Here is a 27,466-nt window from a genome sequence, read left to right on the forward strand (position 1 = left end):
GAGTTGAATTTCTTTTGTGACACAACCAGTTGGGCCTTCTCTGCTCGGTCTAGCCTAAACTCCATCAGAGCTCTAAGTTCCATGTTCAGTCTAAGTTTGTTTATATCTGCTCCAATACGTAATGTGTATGGTCGAAATTTTAGTCCAATCAGATTTCAGTTTCTACGTGTTGCCATGTCATTCTAATCTTCCCCAGGCCTTCAGAACTCGTAACGCGAACTAATGAAATTTAAACTCACCAAAAATGGTTATCAGTAGAGTTAAAAAATGTTTTATTTTATTACCAACATTTTATAAGAAGAAGTATGTTTGTCTTAATTAAGAAGACAAAACTGTTTTGTGTACAGTACACGAGGCACGTGTGTTTTACTATTGAGCAAATGGCTCCGCCTCATTCACAAAGCGACATAGAAGGAGGAGGAAGAAGGAGGAGGCGGAAAAAAAAGTGATACGCGCCTCTCAATCCTGGCAGGAGGGACAGAAGAAGAAGAAGAAGAAGAGGAAGAGCGTCAGAATATTGTTTACGCGTCATTGAAGTAAACAACGGGACATATTCCAGTCTGGGTTGAAGCGCCGCCAGCACCGGTGGGACTCGGGATTAAGTTGCCGTTGACATTCGTCAAAAGGTGGATTATGATCCAAATCCGAAGCGATTTGAAACGCGTGTAGCCTGCAATGCTGCTTCCGGATACGACGCTTTCACTGTCACTCATCATCCACCAAGAGGTAAGAATTTAGTTGTGAGAGCTCAAGATTCGAGCCAACAAACATGCTAATATGTGTACATGTGCGACGGACGCCGTTTGAAAGGAGTTTTCAAAATACACGAAGATATTCCCAACTACTTCGTGTTGCGTTCACTTCCTCGCGACTGTGTGACACGGAATGTTGTCACAAGTGGGATTAAAAGCACACTCGAAAGTAAAAAGTTAGCTGGAACTGAACGTTCCCACAGCTATCGTCATGAAATTAAATCATGCAGAAGAGCACCTGCACATGAAACTCTTTAGAGGATAATCCATGCTTATGAATGGGCAACTCTGCATTCTTATTTTTATGGCTGCATTTGGAGGGTTGCAGTGGAAGAAAAATTCAAGTGGAGGAGGGAGGAGTAGTGGGGAGGGCGGCTGGGCTATTGTCTGGACACTGAAGGGGTGGAGATTGAGGCTGCATGCAGATGTGCTCTTGGCAAAGGACATCTGCTCTCTTCCCTTCTGGGTATTGTCACAAGGTGGCTGGAATTTTGTATGTACATTCATGAGAAAGTCAAAAGTTGACTTTTAAAGTTTCACACATACTGCAAAAAAATAAATAATCACGGATTATCATCATGGCTTTGCTTTTAACTCTTTTGTCATAATTGCTTTTTATGTAGTTTATATGGAGCACATTGAGTTACCTTATCTATGAAATGCACGACGATAATAAAATTAAAATTCCCTTTTCACAGAGATTTTCTCAGCCGGTCCGGCTCGCGGCGCCGATCGCTCAACTCCGCCGGGAGTTGAACTTCCTCCCTCGTCCCCCGCGGTCCGCTTGTGTTCCGATCTAAAAACTGTAAACACATCACATGTGACTCCACAATAGATGTGGCAGCTCCTGTCAGGCCTCTTGATGTATCACCGGAAGGAAAACGCCGAGGGAAAAATGCAAAATCAAAGCGTGCTTTATGTACAACAGTACTGTGAAAGGCCTCTTGATTAATTAATCAATCGGGCGGTGAGCTTTACCCCCGTAGTCCCCCCCCCCCCATCAATTCTCTGTGTCCAACTTTGTCAGAACATTTGTGGAAGGTAGGTCCGTTAAAAATAGCATGGATGCAAATTGTTCAACTTTAAAAGACAATGCAGGTTCTTGGTGCCGATCCAAATGAGCCTTGCCTTCATTAGTAATACAACAACTGGTGAAGCCATTCATCCAGTTAAGCCTGTTCCGACTGACACGGATCTTTTAACGACTTTCTCAATGCTTTAGTAGTTAGAAGAGGATTTCAATCCGCTTTGTCGTCTCAATAGCTCTGCTGCGAACACTTTTACACCTCCCGCAGCCGCTGCACTATCTTCACATTTTCGACACTTCAAACATTTCTGTGTGTTGAATGGATTCGGCGCGCCCGACAAATGCTCAGCGGCTGTTTTTTTGTTTTGTTTTTTTTTTCCGGTCCCCCTCCATTTTCCTGGCTGTGAAGTTTTGGCAGAGTGGATGTGGCCGACTGCAGGTGTTTGATTCTCCTCAGTGATAAAAGACGCCGGATGCTGTGATCTCCTCGTCTGTGCGGCCGGCACACTCTGTCGGCAGGTATTATCCAAAATGTTCAAGGGGAAATATTCATTCTGGCTAAGTGAAGCCATTTTGTCGACAGCTGTAGCTCTCGCCATAATTAAATGCGTAGTGAAAAATTCATAGCTAGGCTAACTGTTAGCTTATGGACAGTTTTCTGAGCAGAATGTTGTGTAAATATCAGCCCCAACAATCCCCATATTGCAGGATAATTGATTAGGATCATCTTTAATCGGCGTCCAATTATTTGACCTTGTTGACTTTCATCAGAAGTGAAATTTGGCCCCGCCTTCAGGGTGTTAATTAGCCACGTAGAAGGCAATTGGTGGTATGTGGTTGAACCACCCAAAACAACAAAATGCCAGTACACCACGAACCCGTTAAAGGTCAACAAACTTCCTGCCCTGCTTTTCACTTTTTTTTTCCGAATGCGGCATTACGTGGAAGCAATAACTGTGTCGTTTTCAATGTCCCCGCGAGAGCCCTTTCCAAAAATTTGCATTTACAGGCTGCGAGACACGGGCACTTATCGGTTTTCATTTAGAATCACTGTAGCGTAATTGCCTCCATAAACACTCGCAATTTTTTTATCATTATCGGTCCAACGGCAAACTAGTAGCCGACTCGTAAATGAGCATTTGTGCACATTATTAACTCGCTATGACCGCTGGTGATCGGGTGTGGATATTTACTCTTCCCGGGATTTATGACAGTTGGAGTTTGCTCAAACCACTTAATAACCTCCCGCGCGCTCCTCGTTAACGACGAGCCATTTCCCACCAAAGTGCTGCTAATGGCTTGCATTAACATTAACATTGAGGCCGACCGTGGACGGGATGGAAACGAGGGAACGCACCACCTGGGGCGGGCGGAGGGGGAGGCCATTGTGATCATTGTGAGGGAAACCGTTCTGCTGACAGCTCATAATGTCCTCGTGGATGAATGTTTCCGAGCGTAGGACGTGCCGAGAGAAATAACTAATACGATGAATGCTGTAGAAGATGACAGCACACTTTTTTTTTTTTTTGCCGTCACTGTACAAAAATAATCGGGTTTCATTTTTTCTTTTGGAGCATTTATATATCATTTGTAAAGCATTTGCATGCATATTGTTGGAATCACTCCCTTGTTTTTATGTGTTGTGTTCCTTCCTTCCTTCCTTCCTGCCCACTCTCTCCTGTCTGAGCTTCTCAGGAGAGAGGTGGCATGAGGAGGTGGAGGAAGAGGAGGAAGGCTCACAATGTCTCGGCTTGAGCGTCTAGTTCAGCACGGCCGACGTGTACTCGTGTCACGCCGACGTATCCTGCCGCTGATGCTAAGCGAAGCTGTAATCTGAAAGGTGTAGATGCTGAAGGAAAACCCGGCCGGCCTCCGTTTGCCTTTGTGTTGCGTGACCATCACTCAGGCATTCACTCAGCATTCACTCAATAATAATATTTCATTTCTTCTTTGAATTCCCTTTGACTTTCTGACCAAATGACACAAAATGGCATTTCAAGGTCCAATATCTGATAAGGTCCTCGAAATGTATTAAATGAGGTCAGCATGAAGAAGTTCTTCAAATTCAACTCTGCAAGTTTGCTTTTTAAACGCCAGCAGTTCATCCTGACAGTCAGCTTCAATCTGCATCCATGCCTGTCTTCTTTTTTTTTTTTTTTTTTTGCTATCTGAGAACCTCTTTGCGTTACATAAATATTGGCACACATCCAACAAGGAAAGCTGGCAGATGTCCATGGAGGTGTTTGACGCCTGAACTACACTGTTAAGTCCTGGCTTGATTGAAATGACATTGCGGGAGTCATCATCTTGCAGTACGCGCATTTTCCATCACTCATCATCAAGAGCGAGCGTGATATTAAACAGCCCCGATTATCTTCTCATTGTTGTTAACAAAGTGGGCGACTGCCTGATCGTTTATTTTTTCTCTGCCGATGTTTTATCGCCTTAGCTATCGGTGTTCCGACTACGCTTATTAGCGCTAGGCTACGTTCTTCTGATTGCCATTACCATCACAGCGGGGCGGTCGGTGTTTTCAGATCGTCAGCGTGTTCGCACAAAAGACGCGTTTGATTTTTGCAGGCGTTTGAAGATGTTTGATCCCTGATCCTGAACAAAAAGGATTCGGGTGGGTTAATGTTCGACAATATCCCGAGAGAAGCCTTCCGCTCACTTTCGACCGGGGAGAACAAAATACAGTTCTGAAGCCTTAAGTTGTGATTCGTACTCTTTGCTTTAGAGCTAATTCATTGGCAATATTAATTTAATTATCTTAATAGGATTTGTTTTAGTTAATAGGATTACTGTCCGATTGTCAAAGAACAGTGGTGACCCAAGATGTGGTTGGCCCATTTTTATCTTTGACCCAAGTATTTTTAGAATGCCACAGTATTATGCTAGGCTAGACTAGGCTGACTATGCTAGGTTGCTTTTTGTTTGCTATGTTTACAGTTCTATCAAGTTGCTAGGTAGGAGTTAGCTAAAGATTTTTTTAAGCTAGGAAACATAACAGGTGGTCAAACGTTTGACCTTCCACTGACCTTTTTGACTGGAATGAGAGAAACACACTTATGCGATGCTAATGCTTCTGCTATCGATTCAATTCATCTTTTCATTTGGGCAGCGCCAAAAATGCTTCCCTCTGCCGCTTTGCGTTTACACTCCAGCCTCATTTTCTTCCATCTCACGTTTTTAAGACTGTCCAGAGGGGGAAAAGTAAGAAAGTGTTTTTACTGCAAGGTGAAATGATGATAAACTTGAACTTTTCAGGTCCTCTAAGCCCAAGGCGAGGTGTGAACTACTGGAACGTTTCAAAGAAGTCCCAGAACACATTTATTTTCCTCCGCTTTTCTCCATTGCTTACGTCTCATCCGTGACCTTTCTCTTCGCTGCCGCTAAGCTCTCTCTCAGCCATATTTTTCTCTCAATTGTAGTTAAGCTGTCTTTGCCCTTGTCTATTTTTTTTTTCCCTCAGTATCGTGTCTATGTCTTGCTTCCAGGTGTCGGAGAGGTGGCCTAGCGGTATTTGGATGCTTCTTTTGTTTAGTCTCTGGTGAATATACACCCGCGGCCTTGGACAGGGTTGCATGTCTGATAAACACATACTTCTTTGCTCAAACTAACCTTCCTCTTTGAGCCTAGATACAAATGAAATTATACCTTACACTAAATTAGAAGTTAAAAATGCTGCATTGAACGTGTCAAAATGTTTCCCCATGAACACGAATTAACTGCCAGGTTACATGAATGGAATTTTATTATGTTGCCGTTCTCTGAGAGTGAAACTAAAGCAGGTTCTTTTTTTTTTTTTTTTTTTTCCCCCTGGGAAACACAAATTGCTGTCTGAGTGTTAATTAAGTTCCTCTATCATGTTTTAGGCCCTCCAGACATGTCAACTAGTGAACCGATACTCATTCAACATGAACGCCAGCCCCTCGAATTGTGACCTTTTAATTTGCCGCAGAAGAGCTTTTATAATTGTTGCATATGCATCAGGTGCTCATGCGCTAATTCGGAAGAAAAGATCATTAAGTTCAACTATTTAAATTGACGCTCGCGACCCTCGCTGCACAAGAAATGGGACAAACTAATGTGCTTGGAATTATTCCGAGGGTAACTTTAAACACGTCTAATTAGGCGTTGGCGGGAGATTAACTTTTTTTTTTTCTCATTCCTCATGCTGTTGTGATAATTTGGGCTTCTTTCGATCGCTATTCTCGCATACTCACCTACTTACGGATTTTTTTTTTTTGGTGGGGTAGTCCAACTAGCAAACTAAAAGGTTTCATTTACAGCCAACATTTTATTTATTTATTTATTTATTTATTTATTTCATTTATTTCCTGCCCCCCTCTCAGCAGACTCATGACAGGAAAAATCTGGGCCGCCTCATCCGAATTCCATATGTTAACTGGGTCATCACGTATTGCCAAACCATGCAAGTGTAGCGGCGCTTTCAAGTCCCGCAACACCTCTGCCCTCGTGAAGTTTTAAAATATTGCAATGTTCACACTAGGTTTTATTTAATCCCAATAAATAGCGGCGCATCGTAAGGTTTTTGCTGTCGGTGTTATTAAATGACGCCGTGGAGAAAGTAAATTGCCAATTACTCCGGTTGAGATTTTAATGGCTGGACTTTGCCGGAGTTCATTATAAGTAAAGAGCTGTACGGGGGAGAAGGAGGGCCGCTGGCCTCGATGAGTTTGTCTGCAGCGTGCGATAATGTCGCCATTATGCGTTTTGTCTGTGACTTACGCATTATTGTAAAATGCGCATTAGCCCGAGTCAGCAGTTAAATGTGCCGCAGTCTCCGTTCGCTTAGAGTTGATGTGAAGAGAAGGCTAGAAAGTTTGAAGGATAATTTTTTTTTTTTTTTTGATGTCGCAATTGCAAGACTGTCAGTTGGCGATAGTGAGCGGCGCATGAAGAAGCAGAAGGAGGAAGGTATAAATCAGCAGTTTGAACGACGGCTTTACAGGCCCCTTGGTAGCCCCCCGACTCGCTCGTTTAATGAGCGGCGAGAAAAATAAAAGCACCCTCGATTCGCTGCCTCCTCTTTTTGTGCCAGATTGCACTTTTTGGGGCATAAATCATCATCTTTTAAGCAGTCGTTTTGTGCTGCTACTGCTGCACTATTCTTTTGCAACATGTTGACGAGGGTAACCTCCCTGCCACGTATGATGAACTGCCCACTGTCAACACCCTGGCCAGAGTTTGAGGCCAATCAATAGCACATGACGCTATAGATATATATAAAATCAGTCGCCTGTGTGAGCTCAGCATTGTTGTGAGGACCAAAAACAACCAGCAAACTCATTTATCGTCTCTCCCGTCAGAAAGAACCTGACCGATTCTGCACATAATCACACCCAAAATGCTTTAGGCAGCTTATTTCTCGTAGTTTGGAGTCTTTTACTACGCCGTTATTGATTACGCAATGTACTTGTAATACTAAACACAACAAAAAGATCGGATCTTTAAATAAATATACAAAGACATAAAAAATAAATGTATTCGTCTTTTTTTTAAAACATCGTTAACGTCATTTAAAATCCCATTGACATTTTTCTTTTTTAAAAACTGGCTAATGCTAAAGTCAATGTGAAATCCCATTGACATGCTAATGGTAATTAGCATCAAGTTCGGGAGTGCTTTTCCTCCTAACAACGAATTAACAGCTACACTGAAATTCTTCCCAAAAAAGAAGTTTTAATAATAGCGTTCAACCGCAACAATTTTATCTGCACTATTCCTAATGCCATTGTGAACGTTCACTTTTTGGGCAGGAAGCTGACAGGAGAAGCTAGCGACTCCAGTTCTGCTATGCCGCCGGCGTCGCATCATGTCTCAGCAATTGGCCACGTCAAAATTCCATTACTATCCCCCGCCATATTGCTTGGCTGTGCCTCACCACTAAACATCCCAATTATAATAGCGGTTAAAAATGTCATGATCGCGACGTAGCCAGCCAGAGAGAGTACAGCCTTCAGGAAATGACTGGTGGAGAAAAACACGTAGGAGGAAGATGAACGACACTCTCCTCACCCTGCTGTTTTTCACTCCCTTCCTCTTCCACTTTTTTGCATGTCTTGATTCTGCTGATGCAACCACATCCTATGTGCTGACTAACTGACCCACATTCCCCCTTTGTTTGTGTACTTGCGTGCTTTCCTCCGCATCCGACATTACCGCCTCCCGCAGGCCTCAGCAGGAACCAATTAGAAGATTGCTCTTTAGAGGCGCATCACTCATTGAACGTAAATTATCAAGAAAAGGCCTCGTTTACTCGCGCGCACCGCTCACTCCCTCCCAATTTCGTTTTCCTTGTACTCAACTCTTGAGTTGATACTGATACCAAGCCACCGATACCACTTGATCTTTGGATACACAAAACCATTTTTTTTTTTTTTTTGCTGACAAAAGGCAGAACAGTCACTCTGCAATACAGTAGCTGGCTTTTGTTAACTTGTATTTATTTTATTTTTTTTAATTTTCACACTCAGAACGTCAATAAGCCAACAGACTGAGGATTGGGCAACTTTGGATGTGACAGTGGAGAAGAGGAAGAGACTTTGAAAGCATGGCTCTGACAGACAAACATAAAGTGAAACGCCAGCGACTCGACAAAATTTGTGAGGGTAAGACCAAGTTCCAACTTTTCTTTCCCCATCTTTGAATATTACCATTATCCAGTACATCCTATGATACAGCCTTATTTCAAATTGGATTCAATTTTAAATTTTCTCGGGTCACGGCGCCTATTTTTGCATTTGGATGATAACTCCCATAATCATCTCCCGGCAGTATATATTAAAAACATACGCAATTAATTAAGTATTACAGTCCAAGTGTCATACAAGTATTCTGTCTGTTGTGCCTTTGATGAAATGCCAGGAAGAGTCGGAAGGGAAACATGGCAAACACCTGTCGTGGGCATCACTTCCCTCCTCCCTCCTTATGTCCGCTCCATCTGCTTTCCCAGCATGCATTTTGGCACGGGCGGCACCAACGCCAATACCCACCATAGCATTTGTCCAGAGCTGAGGCACTGGTCGTCGTTGTTTATATTTACAAAAGTGGAGCGCAAAAGAGTTTGTCATGGTGATTCCAACATGTGTTAACTGGCAAGTTCAACACGAGCGATTAGACTTTGTAATGCGCTGTAATCAATCATACGACAAGCCAATATAGTCATGGAAAACAAATTGTAATCTGGCGTAATGAAAGGCTACGTTGGCGTGGACGCTTCATTAAAGACTCGGAATTGAACCAAAGCAAAATACTACTAATGAGGACAAGCGATATCCAAATTTTATGCATAGGGGTATTTTCTCCCCCCCATCCTTCCTCACATATTGGCATCCATGTCTGCTATGAAATCACCAGAGTGAGATCTGGTTCTGATACCATTATACCCCCCCCTTCCTTCTCTCTGGGCTTTTTCCAGGCTCCTGACCAAACCCCCCCCCCCACACCCCAAATCCTCCTTTTTTCATAAGCTTTGTGGAGCTGCAGGGAGGATCTTAGAAAACAGACACAATGTTGTGTCACAACTGTGCTGCGAATTTGTGTGCGCTCAGGTTCCTGCACAAATCTTCTTAACTTTTCCAAAATGACCTCCTTGGTATTACATGAACCTGTTGCCTCCGTGGGTCGAGCCAGAGGCCGCCCACCCCCCCGGGGGAGATGGATTATGGGTAGAAAAGCTGACTTCAAGGAAAATTTAAAGAGGAATGCGGATTTGATGCTGCTCGCATGGGGGTTTGGTCATTCATATTATTTTGGGTTATGTTGCCCTTTCTATGTTATACGAGAAAGTATAGTGGAACTCACGTTTAGGGGTCAGCCACCAGCAGAGGGCGCAATTAATGTATATCCTCGGGTTGTGGGTGGTGGTCATTTACTGAGAGTGCAGGCGTCTATAAGATATTTTAAAAGGGATAAAATGCATTTTTAGAATCAAATTAAAAAATACAAAATGGTGGTAGAAAATGTCATCCTTCCATTTTAAAATAAAAAAAATCTTTTTGTCCATACACCACAATAATACACAATTGGACTCAACGCCCTGACATCATTAAGTAGGCCACGCCCCTTAAAGGCACACAAATACAACAGGAGGTACAGTCATCCCACTTTATTTAAACAAGTTTATTTCTTTTACATTCGCTTTGATCACATTTGAATATTGCTGCTCTATTCAAGTGTCTGCTTGTCACCGCTAGCGTCAATCACCCGTTTCGTAGCCTCTATTGAGAATCTTTCAAAGGCAATTACTGAATCAGGACTCGCACGCGGGGCAGTCGGGCACTTAATGTTTTCAAAGTGTGTATTACACTCTAGCTGACAGCGTTATTCCCCACCGTCAACACCACAAACTGTAATTCCATTTCCATTTGGTGACTCCTGCCCCTCACTGCCGCATAAGTCAAATGAGCGTTTAACATTCTGAGCATGCTTTTGTTTCGTGACAGCATCGAAGACACTTGTATTTATTTCTCCTGCGGCATTGTATTCATTTTGAGGCAGCAGGTCATTTGTATTCCTTTTCGCGCAGCATGACAAGGCGGAGGCTTCGGCCACAGCTAGAATAATAAAGAGATATTGAAAAACATTTTTTTTTACTAAAAGCAAACTTGAATCTGATCATATTATTAAACAGAGTTCATAAACATTCAACACAACCCTGTCTGCTCAGTAAAATAAATGTAAGATAATTTTTTTACATAGGTGGAAAAAATAGGTTATTGACGCGTGGGATTAGCGGCTATAACACAAAAGCACCCCGCCCCCATTCACTGCACTTCCTGTGTTTTTGTATTGTTTGCCGATTATAGAGCTACTCTAAGCGCAAAACATACAATTTAGAGGATTTAAAGTATGCAAATGGATCCCATGACGTCTTTAAATGATCAGTAATACTCACAGGATATGCATTAATGCAAACCTTTTGTCAATTTGATGCGACCTTTTAACCCATTTCTTATGCATAGGGAAGCCCTAAATAACTCTTAGTAGGGCAGCGAACACGAGCTACAGAGGCACCGAGGTTGATTGCGGACCAGTTGCGTGAAGGCTCTGCAGCTAGCATGAGGCCCTAAGGATTAGTGTCCAATCAGAGTGGATTTTACATTTACTGACAGCACATCGGACTTAGTAGAGGGAATCGTACTTTCTTTCAATAACGCCGCGAGTCAGCGCCCCGCCTCTGTCGGGAAAACGGACGGCTAAAACCTGTTGGCGACGCATCATCAGCGACAGGTAGGTGAAACTTCAGAGGTGGGTGAGGGCTCTCGGAGGCGGGTGGGTTCCGGATCATTGACCCAATCAGTTGCCGTCGTGGTCGTGGACAGCCGGTTGTGGTGCATGTGACGTCACTGCCAAGTGGAATTAAACAGGCTTTATTTGGTTGTAATCCCTGGTAGCAATCGGCGGGGTGAGTAAAATGTACCAAAGAAGGGAGAGATAAATCCTATTGGATTAGTACAAGCCCATCCCTACATCTAACCCATCCCCTCCTTTTCAGTTTTTTTTGGTTTTTTTTTAATCGACATTTGGTGGCTCAATCATGTATCCGGTCTCAGCGTAGACTTGCGTAGGTGTGTACAGTGTTTGTGTGGTTTGTGGTGTGTTCATGTGCGGTGTCCTCTTTCCAAGGCAGCATAACCGGAGATAAATTATTCAAGGACTATCAGCTGGAGAGGGAGCTCACCTGATAGCACGGACATACAATATTACAACCGGATATCAGGTCAAACCGCACAACGTTTCCTGCTGGTTCCTTAACTACCTCATTCTGTTACGTCTTTTGGTGCTACTGCCTTCGAAGACCTTAACGAGACAAGAACTGACACAAGCGGAATACTTTGCTTTTGTGGGGTACGTCTTCTGTTTTTCTGCATTTTTCTCAAATGCTTGTCACCAACAAACAGTTAAGTCTCGGTCGCTCCCACAGTTGGGACACTTTAGGGGGGAATGAGGGTCAGTGGGACAGGACTGAGAGTGTCTACGAGCAGCAGGCAAGAGTAGCTGGCAGACGTAGCTCTCTGTCATACGGAGAGGGGGGAGGAGGGTGGTACGAAACTCCCGCAGGGGTGCGTCCTCCTGACCTGGATTTGAAGCGTGAGCCGTATTCCTATCAAGACTACGGACACGTTTACCCTGGGGGTCTGAGGAAGGGCTCCGTGCCAGACCTGAACCACTACGAACGAGCAACTATGGCTCACAGGGGATCCATTCCACATCAAGATTACTACCCTCACGATCCGGCCATGACTCCTCGTGCACCTGAAGCCTTTTACCGGCCTGAGCACCAGCCTCCGTCACCTCATCCGCTCAGCAGGTCGGGTTCTCATTTTGGCCTGGCGCCCATGGCTCGTGTTGGGTGGGATCAAGCTCAGAGCGCAAGAGGAGGACCTCAAGCCCCCCAGTCAAATTTACCTCCCCCTCCGACTACTCCAACATACAGGGAATCTGGTGTTACTAAGATGATGCCCGACAGTCAGCGCAGACCTTCTCGGGATACGTCTCCTGGTCATTACAGCGTGGAACACGCCTCTCCTCGGTATGCAAATGAGCCACCACCTCTGGGCAGTCAATCTGGTTATACCGATAGTCGCCCGTTGGATCCGCAGCAGCAGCAGGGTGCGACTTGTCTAGTGGTGGATCCTTCCAGTCAAGGTGGGATAATGAGGCAGGAGACAGCCTCGGCCTATTCAATCCAGCAGCAACAATTGCAGCAGCAACAACTGCAGCAGCAACAATTGCAGCAGCAGCAACTGCAGCAGCAACAACTGCAGCAGCAGCAGCTACAACAGCAACAACTGCAACAACAACAACTGCAGCAACAACAAATGCAGCAGCAGCAGTTACAGCAGCAACAACTCCATCAGCAGCAGCAGCTTCAGCAGGAGCAGCTGCAACAGCACCTGCAACAGTCTTTGCCGCCTCCTAACATCATCCCCGAACCGAAACTTCCTGTGGCGGCTCCGCTTCCTCCTGCTTCGCCCGCCCCATTACAGACCGCCGCAGTTGTCCCGGTTGCACCCACCCCTGTCCAGGCAGTGCCAACTCCAGCCCCTCAACCTCCCGTTGCCCTTCCCGCCCCTCCGCTGACGGCCCCGCAGACACCTTTACCCGTGGATCCCAAGAGGACGGTGGATCCCGAGTTTCTTGCCTTATTGCGAAATGAGGGCATCTCTGAGAGCACCATCTCCTCGCTCATCCAGCAGGGGTTTGACTCCACTAGCATGCTGACTGTCATGGAGGACAACGACATACGCACAGTGGCGCCCAACCTCGGCCAGGCACGGGTACTTTCTCGAGTGGTCCACAACTACAAGCGGCCCACTGAAGCGCCACCGCCTCCCTCTCAGCCCCAGACGCCCATGCGGGGTCGTTCTAATAGTTTTAGCCATCGCTCAGATGTTTATCACCAGCAGCAGCACCAACCTCTCCATCCTCCGCAGGCTTTGCATGTCGACCCTCACCTGATCCCCCCGCAGACACCTGGGGCCATGCAGACCATCTCGCCAAGGATGGGAGAGGCAATAGGCAGAAGGCCCAGTAGTGCACCTTCTCAGCAGCTCCTGGAAGCCTCCGGAGGTTACCCAGGTCAATCGCCTCGTACCCCGGGCCCGTATGTCGGTGCTTTGTTGCCCGTTCAGTCAAGACCGATGTCTGCATATTCCATGCAAGGGTTGCCCGTTCAGGGTATGCAGATCATGTCGCAACAGATGACTGGCTCCATGCCTGCTATAGCTGGTTCCATCCACCCCATGCCAGGTATGCCCCAGCAGATGCCAGTCTCCATGCCAGCTTTACCTCAACCGCAACAGCAGGTACCCAAGGCATACTCTACCAATTACACGGTGCCCATGGAGCTCATGAAGAGGGACCGGAGCTTGATGCCCATGTCACCCATGCATAGCCCTTACCCGAATCCCCAGCTGGCACGTAAGGCTGGAGGACCAGCAGGAGACAATGCCCTGGTTCCTGTAGGAGGCCCCAATCAAGGACAAGGGGCTATGGTTGCTAACCAGAAGCTAAGTCGCCGCACCGGTCCACCAGTCATCGTGTCCACTATGGCATCTCCAGACACAAGTAAATAGTCTTCTACTATATTCCATCTTCAGCTGTTATTCATCCCTTCGTCCTGCCTGGTTTTGGTAAAAGGCACATTTGTCACAATTCCACTTCATTCCTGTGTGCAGCCCCGGCGTGTTGGCCAATATCTTTAATTCATTGGGACTTTGAGGCATTGCTTTGTTAATTTGCATTTGATATGGTCCGCAATCGTTCGCCACAGTCTCCGAGCGAGGATTTATTTCTCATTTCACTCTCATTAGTGTGTAACACTGTCAATAACTGAAGCTAACAGCAGCACGGGGCTGCTTTTATGCAACCGTACTGTGTAATCGGCTCCGGCACAATGGCAGATGTAGTTTCACTGTTAAATGCAGAAGAGAGGTCTTCCCCCCCCCCCATGTTGTAAACATGCATGTCTTATTCCATTATGATAATGAGACTGTTGCCGGGAAAGACTTTTAGGCTATGCGCTAAACAACCCACCTACACTAGCCCAAATAAAGAGCAGACTTTTAATTTCCCCTTTGCTCATTTTGGGTGGTAGCATCCGAGTATATTTTAGTGGTGAATGATAACGACTTGGTCTCGCGGCATGGCTGCGCTGATAAAATCAAATTACAGCGCTGATGGCCGACGTGTCGTTTTCTCTCTGCACGCCATAGTGACAAGACAGAGGGGAGGTTTAATCCTTTTACATCCTGCCTTTCCACTCTTGCACTAATCCACAAATACTGTCATTCTGTCAGAGTCTGCACACAGCCATGATGTTGACACTGAGGCACTGCAGAAGATTTCTTAATTAAGCTGATTTTATTGTCTTTGTGATGATGAAGTGGAAGAGAGCGAGGGTATTACCAGACCCCCTTCGGGCCTCTCTTTTCAATCAAACGCCGGTGTCATTCGCGCAATATTACGCAATATTAACCTCTTTACTCGTCGTCAAACGCAAAACAGCATCATGGTCTATATAACTTTGACAAGCTAGGCAGTATCTGATGCTGCGTGAAATGCCCTTGAGCAAGACCCCGCCTCCATATGACTAACCAGCACTTGCTTCCCCTCCCCCACACGGCCATATTTGGCAGAGCAGGATTTCCACTTCTTTACTTCCACCCCGCCGAGGTGCGCCGGTTGCCGTCCGGCTCTGCCATCCAATGCCAACGCAGGTCGGTGCCGCTCTGCGTGACACGCTAGCCGTGATTTCCCGTAGCGTGACGAGGTGGGGGGGAAGGGGCCATTAAGGCGCGTATTAGTTTTTGGAGATGGCAGATTATGTATTAACCGGCCGAGCAGGTCAAAGCTGCGGGCAGTTGTTGCACTGAGTGAGGGATTAGGCAACGAGGGGAGGGGAGGGGGTGGGGGCGGGGGAGAGATATTGTCCTGCTACTGACTGATGATTGACGCTTGCAGGCAGGGGGGTGGAAAGGAAGCATTGACAGCTGTCAATCAACCTCGGACTCGCTTCACAGGAAAGGAGAGACATTTGTCGAAACCTTGGCCTGAATTTGGTTTTTGCAATTGAATTTCGGTGCCCATTTGTTCTGGGATAAATATTTGACCTATTTATATTATATATTTATAAATATTTGAGGATTTTTTTTTTCAACTTGAATACACATTTTTGCTAAATAAAATACAGGCCATAACAAACTTTATTTATCCCCACAGTACGATTTCAGTTTTTATTTTTATTTTTTTTGTGGGGTGGAACTTTGGGAGTATTGTTACCAGAAGACGTGTGAAAGCGAGAGCGGCTCCTCCCCTTTGGCTCTCTGCACGTCGACTGATGTTTGTGTGTGTATGCTGGCAAGTGGCACGGAGGTCCTCCCCCCCCCACCCCCCAACCCCGCCAGCTGTTCCTCTCGATATCAGCGACTATCGTTTCCTCTTTCCCTAATGAAAGGATCAAGTGCGCCCATGCAGGATTGCATCCGTGCATCGCTCCACTTCTTGTCCTTCTTTTAGGAAAGAAAACCTGATCCCATCTTTGTTCATCATCCGATTATTGCAGGAAGGGGTAATGAAAGAAATATGTCCCCATGCAAACGACTAAGCACTTTTTATTCATCACAGCGGTTTTGTTTTTTCGGACGAGTCAGGCTAAAAGGAGCCCAAAAACGGACACAGCAAATTGGTGACAGAGAAAAACTAGTAATGGTGTCACGCTGACAAGGAATGAATAAGGGAATCAGAATTTATGTGTTGACATCGACCCCTCCCTGCACCCCCACCCCCCAACTTGAACATCTGTCATCCCCTTGCAGCTGTGTGAGTTCTCTTTCGTTCCTTCTTTCTCACCGCCGTTCACATCTTCTCGTCCCTTAGCACAGAACAGTGTTTGTACTTTCGGCCTTCGTCGGGGGGGCAGATGGGATGACGGATTTTCAAGCGTGGGATTATTCAAGTGACCTTTCTCTCTGTCCGCTGTTCTCTTGTTGTGAACGAGGTCTTGTTTTTATTTTAACTGCACTTCGGACCTTGCTTGCGTGTTGTAACCAATGACGAGGTGTTTCTAATATTTTGGTTTTTGTAGCGGAGCTGTGCACCGCTTGCCACCTTCCTTCATCAATCTCTTTGTAAATATCTACAGAGGCTCCTGGATTTAAGACGACATCGTTTCAAACCGCTAATCTATGCTAACGCAATAGTGAAGGCATAATTACAGCTGATGTTTATGTAAACCAACCATCCATAAATCTAAAAAAAAAGATCAAAGTAGTAGTAACCTGAATTAATAACTATCGGTGTCAAGCAGCAGACAATACAACATATACTTTGCGGTTGTACTCACTCCCTTTTTCTGAATGACTCGAGAGTTATAACCTGGAGGTCTAACTTATTAACCTTCATTAGATCAATCCAATTAAGATGTCAATCACAGCCGCGTCGTCGCGGTCGTAACTGCGCTAATGTGTCTCCCGGTAATCTTTCATGAAGTCTTTAAGACCGAAGGATTTAAAGGTGTTTGTCGCCGTGCGCCGTACCTGCTCCTGCGTGCGTGTTTGCCGACGATGTAGGCGAGGGACAACATGTATCGATGTGACCTTCATTGTCACCGGGGATCCAGAGTGCCGACGGGGCTGGACCCCAAGAACCGTCGTTAGTTGTTGTCGCTAGTGAAATGTTGCACAACTGATTTGTTCAAATTTCCAGAAATAATCTCTTGAGATATGCCGGTATGATTTAGTTATCGTCGTTGGCATCGCCGCTCGATTGCAGATTTTTTAAAAGATCGTTTTTTTGTTCTGAATTTAGTGATGCACAGCAATATGAGCACTACCGTGTAATTAAGAGTAAAAAGCAGATTTATAATTACAATAATGTCAAGGCTAATTTGTGTCAGCCCTTTTAAGGTGTTTTGCATGAGATGTTAGGATTAAACTAGCAGACTCATTAAATGAAATGAAATGATTTGCTGTGTTTGAATATACTATGTTTAATTTTCTTGTTTTATAGTAAACATCAGCTGGGAGACAAAAATAGCTAGTTTGAAGCAAGCACACTTGGCCTCTTAGTTGGAGAAAAGATAAGTCATGCTTTTAGTTTGACGAGAATAACATTTGGAATAATGGTTTATAGCGCCCCCTGTTGTTTGGGCATGCACATGACAACCAGTGATTGGCGCAATTTTCCATTGCCATTAATGTTAGCTAAACATCATGTTTTGACCCTGCCGTGGTGGAAATAATGTATATTTTTTAACACAATAACCTTCTAAAGGTGGACTTGAAGCTTTAATTCCCAGTTGAATGACATTGTGAGAAAGAAAATGCGAGCCATATCACAGCAAACAGCTTGAGAATGTGTGTACAAAAGAGTCTGGCACTCTTAAAAGGACCCTGAAGGCCACATCACCACTATTTAAAAAAAAAAAAAAGCGCAAAAGAGAACAAGGGAAGGCGACACTCGCTTCGTGCGACTGGTCCTCCTTGAGCATTTTTCTTCCTCCCCTTTCTGCCTTTTTTTTTTTTTTTTTTGGTCTTTTCCATTCCGTGCTCTCCCCCCACCCGTTCCCCTCTCCTTCCCTCTCTCGCTCTCTGTGGCTGGCAACAAAAGGCTGCCTGACGTCTGAGTGAAAAGACCAAAAACCTGCCGCCTCCAAGAGGATGGTGGGTGGGTGGGGGGACTAGAGGGAGGTGCAAGTCATCTGGAGCAGGAGGAAGAAGAAGAAGAAGAAGAGGAGCGCGCGGAGAAGCGCTCGCCGCTGCTGGCTCCAGAAAAATAGAAATCCATTTTTTTTTTTGGTGGAGGGGTTCCCTTTCAGTGGAGATTAAAAGGAGCGCCGCTTTTCTTTTTCTTTTTTTTCCCCCCACCATCCATTCTCCATCCCTTCCTGTCCTCGAGGAAATAAAAGACATGGAGCTTCAGGGGGTGAGGTGACCAAGGAGGACGCATTTGGAAACAAGCTGTGGGAGCCTGGGAGAGGGAGGAGGAGGAGGAGGACGTGAGAGAACCTTTTTTTTTTTTTTTTTTTTACCTCTCCAACACATTTTGTGGACCATGTGCAGCTCCTGATTGGAAGAATGTGGCGACAGCATTTCCCAGGCAAGGAGCACGCCTCTTGTGTGTGTGCGTGTGTGCGCGGCCGCGTATATGTATTAAAAAAAAAAACAATCCAAATGGAGTCGCGCCAATGAAGGAGGCGTTGGTGTTTAATGAGCCTCCTTAATGTATTTGCAATGAAGTGTGTCATGCGAGTGCTGCACAGGCGCAACGAGGGAGGGAGGGAAGGAGGGAGGGCAGGACGCAACGCTGATGCTGATTGTAAAGGTTGTCATGTGTCATCATGTGCTGGCCACAGACAAATTGTGTGTGTGCGTGTGTGTCATTGCACGGGCACGTGTGTGTTAGCCAGCGTCAGCCTGGCGGAAAAGTGTGTTGAACATCAGCCTAGCGCTCGCTCACTCGCTTTTGCAAAAACAGCAGAATTTGTGGCTTATTTTTTTGTGTAAATTATTTTAGCCGGACTCCCCCCGAAGGTCCTACTTCACATAGAAACACATTTTTCAGTTTAAAAATAATTTATGGCCCAACTCTTTATTTTGTGCCTTTTTTTTTTTACACTTCCTTCAAGTTTTTATTTGTTGTCACATCACCTCAAAGATCTTAAAATGGTTTGTCCATGAATTTATGTTTAGACATTTGCCAAATGTGTGTGTTCTTGCACTCGCCGTGCTCCTTGCATGTGTCTCATCTACACTGACAGATGGTTTTGTATCACCCGGCCGGCTTCACCAGCGATAGTGTTTGTCTCCATTCCCGTTTGTTACTGATATCACCTTCCCAGTTTTCCGCCCCCCCCCCCTTACCCTCCCTTGTTTTCCACCACTGTGCGTCTTGTATTAGTTTGGAAGAAAGCAGCGGGAGGACAAACATGGTCTTTGTGCATGTCCACATAGTTGAAGACGAGATAGGGGCGCTGATAGGGTCCAGCTGGGGCAAAGGGTGGGTTGGGTTGGGGGGGGCAGGGTTAACTCAGTGGAGGCAAGTCTGCCAACAAAAAGATTGCACCCCCTCTCCTCCTCCTCTTTTTCGCCCGATGCCAAGGGATCGTAAAAGCCACTCCAGAAAGTAGACAGTGCCAGGAACACAGGCCCCCTATTGTAGCTCGCATGTATGCACAAAAGTGAATGTTTTGCATTGTGGCCGCTGGTCAGCACCGATTATGCGTTTGGGAAGCCCTACGATAGAATCTCCAATGCTAAATTGTGTCACATGACAATGCTAATTGCTACGAGATACTGTCGTGTTTTAGCAAGCTTCCAAAGGCATAAAAAGTGAAACAACAAAAACCAAAACCTTGCAGGCTCTTATCCGTCTGTGTCTGTTTGCCCATCTGTTTTTTTTTTGTCTAGCAGACTAATGTCTTATTTGTGGAGGATTACTTAAAACAATAGGAATCTATCATCATTTTTTGTTTGCGGTACAGATAAATTGTTCTATTATGACTTGTATTAGCATTTGAGCATTTGTTTATTTGTTAGCATGCTACTTCCTGGTTTGTGGAGAATGACGGAGATGTAGCATTTATTGTTTTTATTTATATTACGGATGGCTGAATGGAGCTATTAAAATTTAAATTAAATTTAAAATTTGGAATGCATCTCTCCAGCAATTGCCCCCCCTCCTTGTATTTCTTTGCTCCTTAGCTGCATCCTTCTGCTAGTCCATGTCCTCAAAGCTTCATGTTGGGGTTACATTGTTTCCCCTCCTTGTTTGGGAAGACGTTAATATCACTGCACTTGCCACAAAGAACCCCAACTGTGTTCCAGGCTCCAAATCCCCCCCCCGCTCGACAAGCTCCCCCTGCCCTACTCTCGCTTGCTCTCATTCTCCATCGCCGAGGCCCCCGGCTTGGGAGTTGCTAGGTAACCCGAACCAGCTGTTGGTCCTGAGCCCATTGAGCCGTTCCTGGCTCGAGGTCAAGCGCGCAAAAGTTTTTCCTGCGAACGCTCGCTGTGAACCCGCCGACCGCCGCCGTGGCCTTGACATCATCGCGCTGGGTGGAAAATCTTCCTCACTTCCTTTTGTTTTTGTACTTTTATTGTTCCACTAACGGAGGGGCCCGGCGCGGGGGCGTCTCAGTACCTACCCCGCTCCGCTCGGCGATGGGAAGCTCGAACCTCCGCGAGTGGAAGTGACTTTCCCGTTGAGTAGAAAATTACAGTGGGACATTCACGAGTCCCCGAAGTGAGTCACTCCTCTGTAGGTGATCTGGCTCGGAGGTCCATTACCCGAGATTGACGATAACATTGTCTATTGTGTAACTGTACAATAGTCACGTCATGTGACTCTGTTGCCTCTCCAAGTGTGGCAGTCAATCTAAGGAAGGATTTCACATCGGAGATCAATACATCCATTGATCCAGCGTGAAATAGCAAAGACTGATCGCTTGATTGTTTTAGAAGTGCTACAACTGTGGATATCTTCCGACTTTGCGTATGTCTGCTCCTTCCAGGAAGAAAACAAGTTTGAAGCCTCGTAGGTCATCGTGTTGTATTCAGTGAAGTTTAGACACAGCTACTGGTCATTTTGTAAAAAAAAAAAGATGACATCACTGGCGCACAGTGGTTTGTCACTTACATTGTCGCTAGCTATCATAAATGATGTAGCGTTGTCACTTGACATTTACAGCTTGCAAGCACATCTGTACCCAATTGAAACGTGTAACAAAAAGCAGACTTGTTTTTCCCTTTCTCGCTTCATTTTGGAGTTCAAACTCAAACGTAATCTGGAATCCACCAGACTTAACCGTCTTCTTTGGCTCTTATATACTCTAGTATGTACACACAGTGCTCCCTAGTGTTCAAGCTACCACATAACTGGCCTTATATTTCTGGCTACATTTATTAAACGTGTGGCATGGGAAGAGGACAAATTGTAGTGTGGGTTGGCATAAAAAAAAAAGCACCAAATCAAACAATTATGCTTGATGGTACACGGAGGACAAATATATCTTGTTGTTCTCTTTTTCTACACCACCCCTCTTCTCGGTCTCATTAGAATTCAACCCCCCCCTCTCCCTGGTTTTCTTTTTCGATTAAAACATCTGCAATCCATTTGTGGTTTAAAAGTCTGGCTTACCAGCTCTGGCAAAAAAAAAAAAGCTCCTGGAGTATCATTCAGTTTGTGATTAGTGTTGGCCGAAGGACGCTATCAAGGCTTCAAGCACATGAAATCCCCGCAGACCTCCAGTGAAGAGGGCGACCTGCTGTCAGATAAAGCATTATTTACATTCTCCTTGTTTCAACGGAGGCCTTTGCGCTTCACTTGTCGACTGACTGGCTGGCTGTTGGGAAACGATAAAACACTTTTGGTACATTAACGGCGGGGTTGGCGCGAGCACTTTGTAATTCTATCCAAAAGATTAGCCGCTTTAAATATCCCGCTGCCTAATGTAAACCATCTTGAGTCACGTTGTTACATGTGCTTTTCAATGTTTACTTAAAAGCGAGACGATACCATTTGGGGCGGGAGAGTCAGTCGGAGCTCTGGTTTCGTTTTCCTCGCCGTTTAGGTCCGGAAGCAGATATAAATTTAATGAACCATCGGGAAGTGGCATCGTGTGCTCAAATGGGTGACATTGATGGGAGTCATCGTCGGAGAGCTCTAAAAATACAAACTGTCGCGCGCTGATTTACTTTTGTAGATGTCCTCCCACACCTTTTAAAAGCATCCAGCTGCGAGCAGATTTGACATTTTGCAGGCGGTCGAAGGTATTTTGCGCTCAGCTTGTCATTACAACATCCAAGAACCGGTCCAGTCGTCACCTTACGCAATAAAACAAGTGAGGAGGGAAAGTGATGCAAATATCAATGCACCAAAAAAAAAAAAAAAAAAACTTAATATATGCGTGGAATTCCTTCCCCCCGCAACTATTTGGAATATTTTAGCGTGTTTATTAGTGGAATGTCCTTGATGTTTTATTTTCTTTGTTTAGGGCGAAGTTCTCTTCCTTTACTGCGTTGTGTTTTTAATTCACGTTTGAGCAGCATTCTCCGCCAAGAGCTTTAAGCATTCCAACGTTGTTTATGCGTGCAATTCTTTTCTTCGATGGTCGTTTGCTCTCTGCTTAGCCAACAAGCTCCTTAGCAGGATTAATCTGAAATCCAAGATAATAAGAACGTCGTTAAGGAGTTAATTATCTCCAGATATCCACCTGCTTTTACCGTCTTGTTACGTTGGAGAGAAATCTTTCAGCCACCGATAATCGACAATTACTTCTTGAAGGTTCTTCTTTAGCTTCAGTGCGCAGCTCCAGTGAAGAATAATGCAAACAAAGCTGTGATTCGAGGTCGTTTGTCATTTATATTCCATTTCATATTCTTTCTTTTCATGTACTTCTCATCATGATATCCCGCTCAGGCGCATCGATGAAGTACTACCGCTTTTATTAGAAGTGCCATGCAGCCATATTGTTAACGATTGTGATGTATAAACGGCGTAGTTCAAAGAAAAAAAAAAAAAGGGAGAAAAATCATCTCTTTATCTCCGCAGTTGTAAAGTGAGTCACAAGGCTGCCGTAAAAATGTCATTCAACACGGAGGAGTGATGACAGGAAAGCTTCCGTGGGAGGGAAAACGAGGAGGGAAGTGCGGACAAAGAACATTATAAAAATACATTTCAGTCACAATGTAAGATATTGGGAGCCTCTGTTTTTTTGTTTTTTTTTTAGGGGGGGGCAAAAATGAATTGAATTAACACACTAATTCTGCACAACTACATGATGGAAGGAGGATTTACTCAATGTTTTGCTTTCAGTATCGGTAGCTGGTATCGGTTCTCGCCCATCCCTAACGGTTTGAGATTCTGTCAAGGCATATGGCGGTCAAAAGTTTGCACGTACTTTCTACTGATTAAGAATGCAAACTTTTAACTTTTAGACTCTTTAAATCGGCTGCGATAAGATCCCTTTCACACATGCAAAAAATGAGGAGGAAGATTCCCTCCATTAGCGAAGAAGCACTGAATCAAATGTTTGTCATTATTCTGCCCAATCGCCATGACAACCAGCAGCGGGAACCAGGCAATAATGCGTGAACACCCAACACCTTCTTTCTATATATTTTTTTCATAACACGAGCTGACCTGAGTGGATTATTGAGGCGGTGACCTCAGGGCATGAAAAGGGCCTGTTGCCGGGTAACACAGTCGATACAGTAACTGTTGTGTGTGTCATACGAGTCCGAGCAGGGAAACACTTCCTGTTATCGTTTCCCTCTCCTCTTCCTCCGCATTGTGTCATGAATAATTCAAACGCTACGTCTCCGCAGGTATCCGGCCGCAAATCATGAACGGGCCCATGCACCCACGCCCCCTGGTGGCGCTGCTGGATGGGCGCGACTGCACAGTGGAGATGCCCATCCTCAAGGACCTGGCAACCGTGGCCTTCTGCGACGCTCAATCCACGCAGGAAATACATGAAAAGGTAATTTATTTATTTTTCTGACAGTCAGCCATCATTGTTTCCCTCCCCCTCAATATTTGCAAGTGCAATTTAATATGCAATTATTTTTTTCAAGGTCCTCTTCTCGTGTATTTTGAAACAATATATTTGTTTATCAAACAATACCACATTTAGCAAATATAAATGTTTTGGTCTTACGATTGTTTGTTTCTGAAAGAAAATTAAAGCACAAGACAAGCTGTATTAACCTTGGCTTTAGCAGTGTCTGGCTCCCCTCTGGCAACCAGTAAATTACAAAAAAAAAAACGTTATAAGGAAATTCCTGGTGCGATGCTAATCCGCCGCAGCAAAGTTAATTCCGTTAGCGGTTAGTTTTATGAATTTAAGCCCGTTATTTTCATAAGCGCTCGTTACGCCACCTCGACTTTAATGTGATAAACTGCTGATTTGGCACTTTCCCCTTCTTTAAATGCACACACAACAAGACATTTGCATTTAGATGATGGCAAGTGTAAATTTCCACATGCTTCAAAGAGGTGTTGTATGAAATATAAAATACATTTCACGTCGCCTGCCGACGACGGTCAGGTCCTGAGCGAGGCGGTGGGAGCCATGATGTACCACACCATCACGTTGACCCGGGAGGACCTGGAGAAGTTCAAGGCGCTACGCATCATCATCCGCATTGGCAGCGGCTACGACAACATCGACATCAAGGCGGCCGGAGAGCTCGGTGAGATGATCCAAATATTTATTTCGTTGTACAATAACAATATAAGGCATTCTTCTTCTTCTTTTGTGGCTTGAAAGTAGCAGCATTTTTTTTTCTCGTTCCTTCCGCAGGTATCGCCGTGTGCAACATTCCCTCGGCGGCGGTGGAGGAGACGGCCGACTCGACACTCTGTCACATTCTCAACCTGTACAGGAGGAACACTTGGCTCTACCAGGCTCTCCGGGAGGGCACGCGGGTCCAGAGCGTGGAGCAAATCCGAGAGGTGGCCTCGGGGGCGGCCAGGATCCGGGGGGAGACGCTCGGCCTGATCGGATTCGGTGGGTGCAACAAGGAAGCCGAGCGTATTCAATCCGTTCTCTTTTGGAAACATATTTTAGATACAGGATGAAAAAGGACGGCATGATTGAGAAAAGCCTTTCCAATCAGCCTTGTAACATTTTGAAGTGCACCCCCTTCAGGTCGCGCGGGCCAAGCGGTGTCGATGCGGGCCAAGGCGTTCGGCTTCAACGTGATCTTCTACGACCCGTACCTGCAGGACGGCCTGGAGCGCTCGCTGGGGGTGCAGCGCGTCTACACGCTGCAGGACCTCCTCTACCAAAGCGACTGCGTCTCTCTGCACTGCAACCTCAACGAGCACAACCACCACCTCATCAACGACTTCACCATCAAGCAGGCACGACTCAATCACTTAGCTTCTGGCTTAATTCATTAAATAAAAAATGAAATAAATAAATAACATTTCTGTGGGTTGCAGATGCGTCAAGGCGCGTTCCTGGTGAACGCGGCGCGAGGAGGCCTGGTGGACGAAAAGGCCTTGGCGCAGGCCCTCAAGGAAGGCCGAATACGTGGAGCCGCCTTGGACGTCCACGAGTCGGAACCCTTTAGGTCTGTCTTTCCGAAACTTTGCATTCTTTTCTGGAGAAATATGTGATACACAGGTTCATTTGTTTGTTCTGCAATCTCCACAAAGTGGAACTGGCATCCTTCACGTTCTTAAGATTTCTTCTTACCCATTTTGAGTTTGAATTGATCTGTCTTTTTTCTTGATGTTCCTCTTTTCAGCTTTTCTCAAGGTCCCCTGAAGGACGCCCCCAACTTGATCTGCACGCCGCACACCGCCTGGTACAGTGAGCAGGCGTCGCTGGAGATGCGCGAGGCCGCCGCCACTGAAATCCGCCGAGCCATCACGGGTACCAACCCTAACCCAAGTCCTTACACAAGTCAACACAGTCCTTTCTTGACTTATAAGATTCTGATTGGGTGTGTCCTCCATTTAGGTCGCATCCCCGACAGCCTGCGGAATTGCGTCAACAAAGAGTTCTTCATCACCTCGGCGCCCTGGGGAGTGATGGAGCAGCCCCAGCCTCACCCGGAGATCAACGGCGCCGCCTACAGGTGGGAGGATGGTAGCACGTGCTGGCGGGAAGCTTTGACAAGTCAAGGCCCAAATACAGCGGAACCTCCAAAGTGGAGCACCCCAAAAAAAGGCACACGTAGAGACAAACAAGCATTCAGGCCAAGTCAGGCATCACAGCTGATTTCATCTGTACCAATTTATTAAAAAAAATAAAATGTATTTTGAGAAGTGACGGTGCTGGACTTTGGAGGTTCCAGCGTGCGTATGGTAACGTTTGGCTTGATCGGGACTGAACTGCTTCTCTCACACACAGCCGAGTGAACCAAACCATGGTACACGCCATAGCAACGGGGGGTGTGCAGGACAAATTATATTCCTAAATATCAAAGCAGGTAAATGAGTCGTGGTGACGCACACCAACTAAACTCCCCAATGTGTGTGTTACATTCACCTGGACTGCGTTGCCCCTCCCCAGCTTCCATACCGGTGCTCACTTCCCTGTATGACCCCCACCCGGAAATTACCTTCCCCAAAATTCTAGATATGTGGACAAAGGTTTTATGTTCAAGTGTGTAGTCCTATGTAGCACCCAACCTTGATCTTTGTCATACAAAATATAGATACAGAACTTCAATGAGTGATGCACAATTTTAAGAAAGCTTTTGAACAAGTGTAGTGCTTGACTGTCGAGACATCTTTGCCACCAAGGACCTTGCATGGAAATGAAAAAAAACTTTTTGTCCAAGCGCTAAAAGCTTTTTTGCATCTATAGGTTCCCTCCGGGAGTGGTGGGCGGCGTGGCCCCCGGCGGGATCCCCCGGCCCCTGGAGGGGCTGCTGCCTGGCGGCCTGCCCGTGGCTCACACCTTGCCCCCGGGGACCCACGCGTCACAGACCACCTCCCCCAACCAACCCTCCAAACATGGCGACCCCACCAGAGAGCACATGAGCGAGCCGTGACCAAGCGCCGCCCCTGCTCGGAAGGCACCGATGACCCCCTCCTCGCCCGCCGGGCAAAGTGTGCCCCCCCTCCCCTCCCCGGTCCTTACCCTCGACGGAGGATGCACAGATGAGACATGTGATGTGACACAGATGTGACACATGAGCCCTCCTGGACTTGGAGGATGGGATTCCCATTTTTTTGCTCCTTTCCTTCATTCCAGCTGTTTTTTTAATCCCTTCTTTCAGTGTTGTGTTGCAAGTGTTGTTCTGTTTCTGCAAGTGTTACATGTGTTTTTTAGCAGGAGTCCTCGTTAGCAATCAAAAAACATTTGATCCATTCAGTAAATTATATTTGCATCATTGTGAGCTAGAAAAGTAGGACAAAACAAGAGCAACTATTATATTCAAGCCATATCTTGATAGACAGCAATCTGGGTTATTTCTTTTTCTTCTCCTTTTCTCTGTCAAATTCATTTGATGTGCAGTTTGGTTGTTAAATGTTCTTAAGTCATGTGACTGCTCCTTCTAGTTCTTTTTTTGTTTAATTTTTTTAATTTTTTTTTTTAGGGTGACTGTGTTTTGTTCTTGTACAAGGTGAACATACAGTATAATATAAGTGCAGCTGGAAGCCACAAATAAATACATGCTGTTCTGATTGATGATAA

At 45.6% G+C, this 27,466-nt stretch overlaps 1 protein-coding gene across 6 annotated transcripts; it reads left to right on the top strand.

Moving 5' to 3' along the window:
• The first annotated feature begins 419 nt into the window (after positions 1–419).
• Positions 420–27,466, top strand: ctbp2a (C-terminal binding protein 2a). Of its 6 annotated transcripts, none has more exons than XM_049736844.2 (11): positions 420–726; positions 2,189–2,298; positions 8,280–8,414; positions 23,637–23,791; positions 24,359–24,503; positions 24,614–24,820; positions 24,962–25,176; positions 25,258–25,388; positions 25,566–25,693; positions 25,781–25,898; positions 26,633–27,466. In XM_049736844.2, the coding sequence occupies exons 3-11, from the start codon at positions 8,357–8,359 to the stop codon at positions 26,817–26,819; spliced, it is 1,344 nt and encodes a 447-aa protein (XP_049592801.1). In that variant the 5' UTR covers positions 420–726; positions 2,189–2,298; positions 8,280–8,356; the 3' UTR covers positions 26,820–27,466. The 6 variants fall into 6 exon arrangements, with proteins under 6 accessions (XP_049592801.1, XP_049592804.1, XP_049592800.1 ...); XM_049736847.2 differs by lacking the exon at positions 2,189–2,298 and adding an exon at positions 26,174–26,252 and having other exon boundaries at positions 26,633–26,780; XM_049736843.2 differs by lacking the exon at positions 2,189–2,298.

This window comes from Syngnathus scovelli, chromosome 12 (genome assembly GCF_024217435.2).
Source record: "Syngnathus scovelli strain Florida chromosome 12, RoL_Ssco_1.2, whole genome shotgun sequence".
NCBI lineage: Eukaryota > Metazoa > Chordata > Actinopteri > Syngnathiformes > Syngnathidae > Syngnathus > Syngnathus scovelli.